Source organism: Haematobia irritans, chromosome 1, assembly GCF_050003625.1.
Source record: "Haematobia irritans isolate KBUSLIRL chromosome 1, ASM5000362v1, whole genome shotgun sequence".
Classification (NCBI taxonomy): domain Eukaryota; kingdom Metazoa; phylum Arthropoda; class Insecta; order Diptera; family Muscidae; genus Haematobia; species Haematobia irritans.
The window spans coordinates 134,581,835-134,592,807 of record NC_134397.1 but is presented as its reverse complement, the minus strand read 5'-3'; the positions used below and the strand labels follow the sequence as shown (position 1 = coordinate 134,592,807).

At 33.0% G+C, this 10,973-nt stretch overlaps 1 protein-coding gene across 1 annotated transcript; it reads left to right on the top strand.

Annotated features, from left to right (window-relative positions):
- The first annotated feature begins 8,253 nt into the window (after window positions 1–8,253).
- Window positions 8,254–9,612, top strand: CSN6 (COP9 signalosome subunit 6). The gene is made up of 3 exons (XM_075291701.1): window positions 8,254–8,410; window positions 8,502–8,829; window positions 8,896–9,612. The coding sequence occupies exons 2-3, from the start codon at window positions 8,509–8,511 to the stop codon at window positions 9,535–9,537; spliced, it is 963 nt and encodes a 320-aa protein (XP_075147816.1). The 5' UTR covers window positions 8,254–8,410; window positions 8,502–8,508; the 3' UTR covers window positions 9,538–9,612.
- Window positions 9,613–10,973: the final 1,361 nt, after the last annotated feature.

Here is a 10,973-nt window from a genome sequence, read left to right as displayed (position 1 = left end):
AAATTTCATTTCTATGAAAAAATTTGTCAAAATATCATTGGAAATTTTCTCAAAAATGTCATGTCTATAGGAAATTTTCTCAAAATTTAATTTATTTATTTATTTATTTATTTTATTTTCCATTTATTTAAGCAATTCAAATAATAATAATAAAATAAATTTCTAAAAATAAAAATAAAATAAATTTCTAAAGAAAATTTTCTCAAATTTTCATTTCCATAGGAATTTTTTGTCAAAAGTTCATTTCTATGGGAAATTTTGTCATTTTCATTTCCATAAGAAATTTTTTCAAAATTTCATTTCTATAGGAATTTTTCTTAAATGTTCATTTCTATAGGAAATTTTCAAAAATTCATTTCTATAGGAAATTTTGTCAAAATTTCATTTCTATGGGAAATTTTGTCAAAATTTCATTTCTATAAGAAATTTTTTCAAGATTTAATTTCTATTGGAAATTTTGTCAACATTTCATTTCTATAAGAAAATTTTGTCAAAATTTCATTTCTATAGGAAAATTTGTCAAAATTTCATTTCTATAGGAAATTTTGTCAAAATTTCATTTCTATGGAAAAATTTGTCAAAATATCATTTCTATTCGAAATTTTCTCAAAATTTCATTTGTAGAGTCAGAACACATTCATAGGAAATTTTCTCAAAATTTCATTTCTATAGGAAATTTGGAAGCCACCGTGGTGCAATGGTAAGCATGCCCGCCTTGCATGCACAAGGACGTGGGTTCGAGTATTTATTTATTATTTCCATAGAAAAATTTATTTCTATAGAAAATTTTGTCAACATTTTATTTCTATAGAAAATTTTGTCAAAATTGCATTTCTATAAGAAAATTTTGTCAAAATTTCATTTCTATAGGAAATTTTCTCAATTTTTCATTTCTATAGAAATTTGGGAGCCACCGTGGTGCAATGGTTAGCATGCCCGCCTTGCATACACAAGGTCGTGGGTTCGATTCCTGCTTCGACCGAACACCAAAAAGTTTTTCAGCGGTGGATTATCCCACCTCAGTAATGCTGATGACATTTCTGAGGGGTTTAAGGCTTTTCTAAGTGGTTTCACTGCAATGTGGAACGCCGTTCGGACTCGGCTATAAAAAGGAGGTCCCTTGTCATTGAGCTTAACATGGAATCGGGCAGCACTCAGTGATAAGAGAGAAGTTCACCAATGTGGTATCACAATGGATTAAATAGTGTAAGTGAGCCTGATACATCGGGCTGCCACCTAACCTAACCTATAGGAAATTTTCTCAAAAATTTCATTTCTATAGGAAATTTTCTTAAAATTTAAATTTTATAGGAAATTTTGTCAAAATTTCATTTCTATGGGAAATTTTGTCAAAATACCATTTCTATTCGAAATTTTCCCAAAATTTCATTTCTAAAGAAATTTTCTAAAAATTTCATTTCTATAAGACATTTTCTCAAAATTTTAATTTCTATAGGATTTTTTTTCGCAAGTCTTCATTTATATTCGAAATTTTTCGCAGAATTTAATTTCTATTCGAAATTTTCTCAAAATTTTATTCCGTAGGAAATTTTGTCAAAAATTCATTTCTATAGGTAATTTTTTCACGGTTCCATTTCTATAGAAAATTTCATTTCAATAGGAAATTTTGTCACGGTTTCATTTCTATAGAAAATTGGGTCGAAATTTAATTTCTAGTTTGACTGTGGTATCCGTCGATAACACAGTTGAAGTTCGATAGTCTTGTATGCCGAGCGTGCCGGCTTCGATTCCCAGCCGGTATGATACCTGCCATCAATAATTTATGTTCGCGGATTATTATTCGATGATCTGCAAAAACGTTTACATCCGTTCTTTCTATGCACATAATATCAATCAAAGCTTTTAAATATACCACAGCACCTCTAGTGGGGAGTAGTGGCAAAGCTCAACCAACATCAATTCCCCTTCATCATTTAACCCTCTATCACTCATGAACTCCGATATGTATGATTTTTTGTATTGGAGATAACAAAAAAATAAAATACTCGTATTTTTTTTAATTTTCATTTATATTTATTATTTGAAGAGAAACTCCCACAAATTGGGTTTGTTGCCAAACATTATTTGTCACCAAAAACAAAAAAAAAAAACGTAAAAATTGTTCAAAGAGAACATTCTACAATAAAGCTCAAACACTTACCTCTCCAATTTATCAATAGGGCTGTTTTCTTTTAGCACTGGATGCAACATTTGTATGGGCTATGCAGAACCAAAGACAATAAACTCTTTATTGTCTTTGTGCTGTGTTTATTGTCTTTGTGCAGAACATCGTTGCATTGGTGCTCTATCCAGAACCAAAGACAATAAACTCTAGGAAGATAGGAAATTGGCTTGCGTCATACCAAATGTTGCATTTACCACGTTAGTTCCATACATGTTCGTAATTTTTTATTTGTTTTTCGTTTCCTTTTTTTTTAAATGAAAAACTTAATTTTCTTAATGAAACAATGTTACATTTTAGGCAACAACAAAAAAATTACATTTTCCCCTTTATGGAAATTTATTTCGTGCACTTAATTTCTTTTTAATTGCATTTTAATGCTATGTCAATACTTGTCGTATACGCGTTTGGTTCGGGTATGAAACTAACACGGTAAATGGTTTGATCTCCTCAGTAGCCAATCTCCTATCTTCCTAGAGTTTATTGTCTTTGTCCAGAACATCTCATCAGTGCAAGTCGCGCCGGTGTTGCCAGATTGTATTTTGATAAAGCAACGCTGCTTCGATTCACAATAGCAATTAATTGTGACAACCCAATAAATACAAACGTTTGAAAAATGCTAAATGTCAACAATTTTTCAAACATTTTTTCAAAGGATTAGGGTAATATTCAAGTTGAGAAATTGTTGAGAAAATCGCGTTCTCAACAAAAAACAGACATTACCCTCAACAGTGAAATTCAACAAATTAGCAGTAATATCTCAAGTGTTATCCTCAAATTGAAATGCATCGCTACTCAATAATTTGTCAAACAATTTTCGATGCGAGTCAAATTCAAAATTAACATCTTTGCAAATACTTTTCAACCTGAATTTGTATGAATGATATCCCCACTTCAAATTGAAAGTCAAAGCCAAAATTCTATGAATTTTGTATAATTTATTCATTTTCATCAAAATAAAATATATAATAATACACTACACTACATAATACACTACAATACCAATTGATAAATAATAATCTTATTAAACATATCAACAAATAAGAACAAAAAAAAAAAACAAACAACAAAACTTTAAATATCTTAAACATTTTTAATAAACACTTTTGCATTGATAATTCGATTTCCTTCCTTTTGGTGTCATAAAACAGCATTAAAATTTATTAACATGCGGGCAATTTGAAATTAGGAACGTACTGGACCGCGTGTTAGAATTGATTTCCAGCAGAAGGAATTCACAAAATATCCATTTTAAACTGATAATAGCATATGAATTAAACTGACGATGTGATGCACATTTTCATCCAGAAGTTGTTGATTTCAACAATTTGTTGTTTTTAACAATTTTAATTGGTTGCACTTGTAATGTTTCTGGAAACTTTTTCTTGTCGATAAGCCACTCATTTTTCGGTCAGCATCTTAATGTTTGAAAGAATGTAGTAGCCAAAGATTTTAGTTTTCTGCAAAGAGATTTAAATTTAGTGACTTCTCTAAAGTGTTGATTTAATTTTTCATATTTACCATTTATTATAAACTATTTGAAGCAGTTCCAGTTAATTGTCCACCATATTTTCATCGGTCAGCTTTTTAATGTTTTCAAGAACGAGAATCCATAATTTTAGTTTTCTGCAAAGAGATATACATTTAGTGACTTCCTTAAAGTTTTATTTCATTTTTTATTTTCACTTACCCATTTTTAAAAACTATTTGGTTATTTGTCAAAAATTTTCCATATTTTTATTTCTTGCAATTGACCACGAACTTCGTTGCACAAATAAGTATTGAAAACCACATGGTTTTTTCGTTGCATTTTAGGGTAGTGTTTTGTCAAAGTTTTCTCATATTATATTCAACACCTTTTCAAAGATTTCGTCAACATTTTGGCAAATTGGAAGTAGTTCGCAAATAATTTGAAGATGTATTGAAGATGAGCTATTTCAAGTCAAGTTGAATTTATGTTGAATATTATATTTACCCTCAAATTGAAAAGTTGTTGCATTTGAAAAACGCTCATCCTGTGTTTATTGGGAAATTTATCGAAAAACATGAAATTCAAATTAGTGATGTGTCATAAATAATCGCAGCAGTAAATATTTATTATACCCTCCACCATAGGATGGGGGTATATTAACTTTGTCATTCCGTTTGTAACACATCGAAATATTGCTCTAAGACCCCATAAAGTATATATATTCTGGGTCGTGGTGAAATTCTAAGTCGATCTGAGCATGTCCGTCCGTCCGTTGAAATCACGCTAACTTCCGAACGAAACAAGCTATCGACTTGAAACTTGGCACAAGTAGTTGTTATTGATGTAGGTCGGATGGTATTGCAAATGGGCCATATCGGTCCACTTTTACGTATAGCCTCCATATAAACGGACCCCCAAATTTGGCTTGCGATTGCTCAAAGAGAAGCAAATTTCATCCGATCCGGCTGCAATTTGGTACGTGGTGTTAGTATATGGTCTCTAACAACCATGCAAAAATTGGTCCATATCGGTCCACTTTTACGTATAGCCCCCATATAAACGGACGGCTGAAATTTGGTACATGGTGTTAGTATATGGTCTCTAACAACCATGCAGAAATTGGTCCACATCGGTCCATAATTATATATAGCCCCCATATAAACCGATCCCCCGATTTGGCTTGCGGAGCCTCTAAGAGAACCAAATTTCATCCGATCCGGCTGAAATTTGGTACATGGTGTTGGTGTATGTTCTCTAATAACCATGCAAAAATTGGTCCACATCGGTCCATAATTATATATAGCCCCAATATATGCCGATCCCCAGATTTGACTTCCGGAGCCTCTTAGAGGAGCAAAATTCATCCGATCCGGTTGAAATTTGGAACATGGTGTTAGAATGTGGTATCTAACAAACACGCAAGAATTGGTCCATATCGGTTCATAATTATATATAGCCCCCATATAAACCGATCCCCAGATTTGATCTCCGGAGCCTCTTGGAGAAGCAAAATTCATCCGATCCGGTTGAAATTTGCAACGTGGTGTTAGTATAAGGCCGCTAATAGCCATGCCAAAATTGGTCCATATCGGTCTATAGTTATATATAGCCGATCCCCAATCATACAAAAATTGGTCCATATCGGTTCATAATCTTGGTTGCCACTAGAGCCAAAAATAATCTACCAAAATTTTATTTTTATAGAAAACATTGTCAAAATTTTATTTCTATAGAAAATTTTGTCAATATTTTATTTCTATAGAAAATTTTGTCAAAATTTTACTTCTATAGGAAATTTTGTCAACATTTTATTTCTATAGAAAATTTTGTCAAAATTTTATTTCTATAGAAAATTTTTTCCAAATTTTATTTCTATAGAAAATGTTTTCCAAATTTTACTTCTATAGAAAATGTTGTCAAAATTTTATTTTGTCAAAATTTTATGTCTATAGAAACTTTAAAGTTAATTATATACGTATTTAATCGGCCTGTTTTAGTTTAATATATACCACGTATGGACTATGTTGTATATATTACGGTGTTAGGAAGTTTTAAGATACCTTGCCATTGGCAAGTGTTACCGCAACCCAAGTAATTCGATTGTGGATGACAGTCTTCAGTAGAAGTTTCTACGCAATCCATGGTGGAGGGTACATAATCTTCGGCCTGGCCGAACTATTTGAGTATTTCATACATTAAAAATGCAAGATTTCACTTCTTTTCTGTGATTGTTTCTAAACAGCTGATGACAGTGTTGCACATTCTTCGAGATGTCCTGGATAAACGAGTACTTTGTTTTCTTTTAGTCCTTCGCGGCTTAGGGTATCCAGTGCTAAAAGAAAACAGGCCTAATATTACACACAAAACACAAGCACAACATTTTTTATTATTGTTTGAAGTCACAGCAAACCGGCACTTTTTCGTAAATACCAATAGTCAATAAATAAATGTAAATTTCCAGCAAGTAGTGCCATCTAATTATTCTATTAGCTCAGTATGTAAACCACGGTATACATGATTGAGCTAAAGAAGTTATTTCTATTAATTTTGAGGCATTCGAACGGTATGTTGCCTACAGTCTACACTATGATACAGAGGGTTAATAACAGTGTTCAAAAACATAAGATTTCTTAAAAATATTGAATTTGTTCAAAAATGTAAATGCCACAGATCACTATCAATGTCCATGCAAAATTCACAATAGCTCTCTTATAGCTTTCCTGACACTGATGTCCGGGCGAGACAGTATGTTTGCAAAAATATCTGAACGAATATCAAGTCATATGCATTCATTGAATAAAACTAATAATTAAATATTTTGATTTGAATAGAAGAAGGTTTCATTGAAAAATTCCATTTGAAGTGTAAAAAAGATAAATTTGAAATGAGAAGCTGTATACAAAATTGATTGGTTTTAAATCTACATCTACTCCAATGTTCGAATGTGTAAAGGGTGATTTGTTAAGAGCTTGATAACTTTTTTTTAAAAAAAAACGCATAAAATTTGCAAAATCTCATCGGTTCTTTATTTGAAACGTTAGATTGGTCCATGACATTTACTTTTTGAAGATAATTTCATTTAAATGTTGACCGCGGCTGCGTCTTAGGTGGTCCATTCGGAAAGTCCAATTTTGGGCAACTTTTTCGAGCATTTCGGCCGGAATAGCCCGAATTTCTTCGGAAATGTTGTCTTCCAAAGCTGGAATAGTTGCTGGCTTATTTCTGTAGACTTTAGACTTGACGTAGCCCCACAAAAAATAGTCTAAAGGCGTCAAATCGCATGATCTTGGTGGCCAACTTACCGGTCCATTTCTTGAGATGAATTGTTCTCCGAAGTTTTCCCTCAAAATGGCCATAGAATCGCGAGCTGTGTGGCATGTAGCGCCATCTTGTTGAAACCACATGTCAACCAAGTTCAGTTCTTCCATTTTTGGCAACAAAAAGTTTGTTAGCATCGAACGATAGCGATCGCCATTCACCGTAACGTTGCGTCCAACAGCATCTTTGAAAAAATACGGTCCAATGATTCCACCAGCGTACAAACCACACCAAACAGTGCATTTTTCGGGATGCATGGGCAGTTCTTGAACGGCTTCTGGTTGCTCTTCACTCCAAATGCGGCAATTTTGCTTATTTACGTAGCCATTCAACCAGAAATGAGCCTCATAGCTGAACAAAATTTGTCGATAAAAAAGCGGATTTTCTGCCAACTTTTCTAGGGCCCATTCACTGAAAATTCGACGTTGTGGCAGATCGCAAGTCTATTCATGATGAAATGTCAAAGCATACTGAGCATCTTTCTCTTTGACACCATGTCTGAAATCCCACGTGATCTGTCAAATACTAATGCATGAAAATCCTAACCTCAAAAGAATCACCCTTTAGAAACGAATAAGTGTGTAAACACAACCGTAGTAATAGGCCTTAAGGCCGGTATGCACCTCTAGCGAAATTTTCGGTAGCAAAAATTTATTTAAGTCTACAACAAAAAAACAGGGCTGTGTACACAAATTTTAAACCAGCTAATCGCTTTTAAAAATTGTTAATATATGTTCCAAATATTCCTCAAATAAATTGTTTATTATTTACAGACCTTTTAAAACTTTTACGCACACAATGATTGTAATAAATTAAATGTTTGCTGCAAAAATATGCTTTTGACAACCCTGTTATTTTCATTAGAGGTGCGTACCAGCTTACGAAATTGAACGCTACCGAAAATTTCGTTAACATAAATAGCAATGCATTTCTTATGGGAATGAAATTTTTCGCTAGAGGTGCATACCGGCCTTTAGGCGAAGCATTGCCTACGAGTAAACAAGTCGCCCAATATGATTGTGTTTATTGACACATCTGGCATTCATAGTTGCCACTTAATGCTGACGGTTTTCATTCTTTCTAGAGTCAAAACACATTCATGGCGGATAGTGCCTGTCGTTTCCACGTACGTTACTGGAAAATTTCTGAAGTTAATAAGTCATATTTGATTAGTTTTCTTTTTGTATGAGAAAAAACTATAACCAATCACCTTTTATTTGATTAGCTCGTGCAGTTTTAAAGTATTTAAAGTAAATGTTTCATATAAAGAAAAAAATGCCATCATCATTCTCATTAGCCATGCGACAACGACTTGATTGTGTTAGTCTCATAGACCGCACTCGTACACTACTACATACGCATTAATACCAATTTCTATCAAAGAGACTTCTTGGCCGAAATAAAACAAAAGATAAACAATAATCATTATTTCCTTTTTGGCAAGTTGCAATTTTTCAAAATAAATATTTCAAATGTGATTGCAATATCTGTGCAGTGAAAATATTAACAAACACATTTTACTTAAACTAGATACGCAATGGAACAAATGGAAATTGATGGAGATGGTAAAGGAGGAAGTACCGGTAGCACTCCCTCGAATGTTATGGCTGATCCCAGTACAATACCTTCAGTCACTATTTCGTTGCACCCTTTGGTGATAATGAATATATCGGAACATTGGACCCGTATTAGAGCACAAGCAGGGGAAGTTTGTCAGGTTTATGGAGCACTGATTGGAAAACAAAAGGGACGTAACATTGAAGTAATGAACTCTTTCGAGTTAAAGACAGACATAGTTGGCGATGATGTCTTTATAAACTGCGACTATTATATGACGAAGGAGACTCAATACAAGCAGGTAATTTTTTTCACCCACTATCCATTAGGGCTAGCTAGCTATTTATGATGTGGTATTATTCTTTAGGTTTTCAGTGAAATGGATTTTATTGGCTGGTATACAACTGGAGAATATCCCACCGAAAAAGAATTGGCCATACACAAGCAAATCTCAGAAATAAACGAATGCCCCATAATGCTGCAACTTAATCCGTTGTCCCGAAATGTTGATCAACTACCGCTTAAACTCTACGAATCTGTTATTGATATTGTACGTAGCGAAGCTACTATGCTCCTTGTACCACTTACCTATACCTTAGCTACGGAAGAAGCTGAACGTATTGGTGTAGATCATGTCGCCCGGATGTCAACCAATGATACCGGTGAAAAGTCTTTTGTGGCTGAACATTTAGTGGCCCAAGAGAGTGCTATAAAAATGTTGAAGACTCGTATAAAATTGGTCTTGAAATATATTAAAGATGTTGAGGCTGGAAAATTATCAGCTAATCAGGAAATATTACGAGAAATATATGCATTAAGCCATAGGCTTCCTGTTATGCAAGGTAGCGCTTTCAAAGAAGAATTCTATACACAATGTAATGATGTCGGTTTAATCAGTTACCTCGGTTCAATGACTAAAGGATGCAACGATATGAACCATTTCGTTAACAAATTTAATATACTTTACGATCGCCAAGGGTCCAGACGTTTACGTGGATTATATTATTAATGAAAATTTAATTTGGCAAAGAAACTTTTTAAAGGTATTTATTTAAATAAATTGCGAAAAATGTACATTTTAAAATGTTCTCTTTATTATAATTGTTAATGAAGCTGTTACAGAATTCGGGTTGTTTCCTGGAAAATTGGACAGCGGAATAGTATTTTTTTACCATTTTTAAAGGCTTCACGTCTTGTTGCTTTGTCGATGACTAAACATATTACAAAATGTCATCACGATAAATATGACATAGATTAAAATTTCCGTAATTACTCTCAATTATATAAAAGCGATCATTTTGAGGAATTTCTCGAATTCCTCAGTGAGCAGAGAATACGATGTCCAGAAATTCACCTTTACTTTGGATAGCCGTGCATGGACTCAAATTTTCGCATTTTTGCTTAATTAAAATCGATCATTTTAGAATGTCATGAATTGCTCAGTTGGAAATATTTTCTGGTCAGAGTATACGATATTCGGGAATTCAAGGGAGGGAAAATTTTTCATCGCAAAGCTGCAAGATTGAAAAGTCCTGTGCGGTAGTTTTTTTATTTCCAAAGACTATACCAAATGTCTGCTTCCTGATCAAATCCAGTTATAGGTTAGGTTAGGATAGTGGCAGCCCGATATTTCAGTCTCACATAGACTATTCAGTCCATTGTGATACCACCGTAGTGAACTTCTCTCATCACAGAGTGCTGCCCGATTCTATGTTAAGCTCAATGACAAGGGATCTCCTTTTTATCAAAGACAATAAACTTGAGGAAGATAGGAAATTGGCTTGCGTCATACCAAATGTTGCATTTACTATGTTAGTTCAATACATGTTTGTAATTTTTTAGCTGTTTTTCGTTTTTATTTTTTAAATGAAAAATGTAATTTTCTTAATGAAACAATGTTAAATTTCAGGCAACAACAAAAAAATTAAATTTTCCCCTTTATGGAAATTTATTTCGTGCACTTAATTTCTTTTTATTTGCATTTTAATGCTATGTCAATACTTGTCGTATACGCGTTTGGTTCGAGTATTAAACTAACCCGTTAAATGGTTCGATCTCCTCAGTAGCTAATTCCCTATCTTCCCGAATTTATAATCTTTGGCATTTACCATGTTAGTTCAATACATGTTTGTAATGATTTAGTTGTTTTCGTTTTTATTTTTTAAATGAAAAATTTAATTTTCTTAATGGAACAATGTTAAATTTTAGGCAACAACAAAAAAAAAAAAGAAATTACATTTTCCCCTTTATGGAAATTTATTTCGTGCACTTAATTTCTTTTTATTTGCATTTTAATGCTATGTCAATACTTATCGTATACGCGTTTGTTTCGAGTATTAAACTAATCTGGTAAATGGTCCGATCTCCTCAGTAGCTAAATGCCTATCTTCCTACAATTTATAATCTTTGGGATAATCCACCGCTGAAAAACTTTTTGGTGTTTGG

What these genes read in the sequence shown, in the direction of transcription:
- CSN6 (XM_075291701.1), top strand. Translation starts at nt 8,509, where the DNA reads ATGGAACAAATGGAAATTGATGGAGATGGTAAAGGAGGAAGTACCGGT. An exon ending in AGGAGACTCAATACAAGCAG is followed by an intron (nt 8,830 to 8,895) that starts GTAATTTTTTTC and finishes ATTATTCTTTAG; the next exon opens with GTTTTCAGTGAAATGGATTT.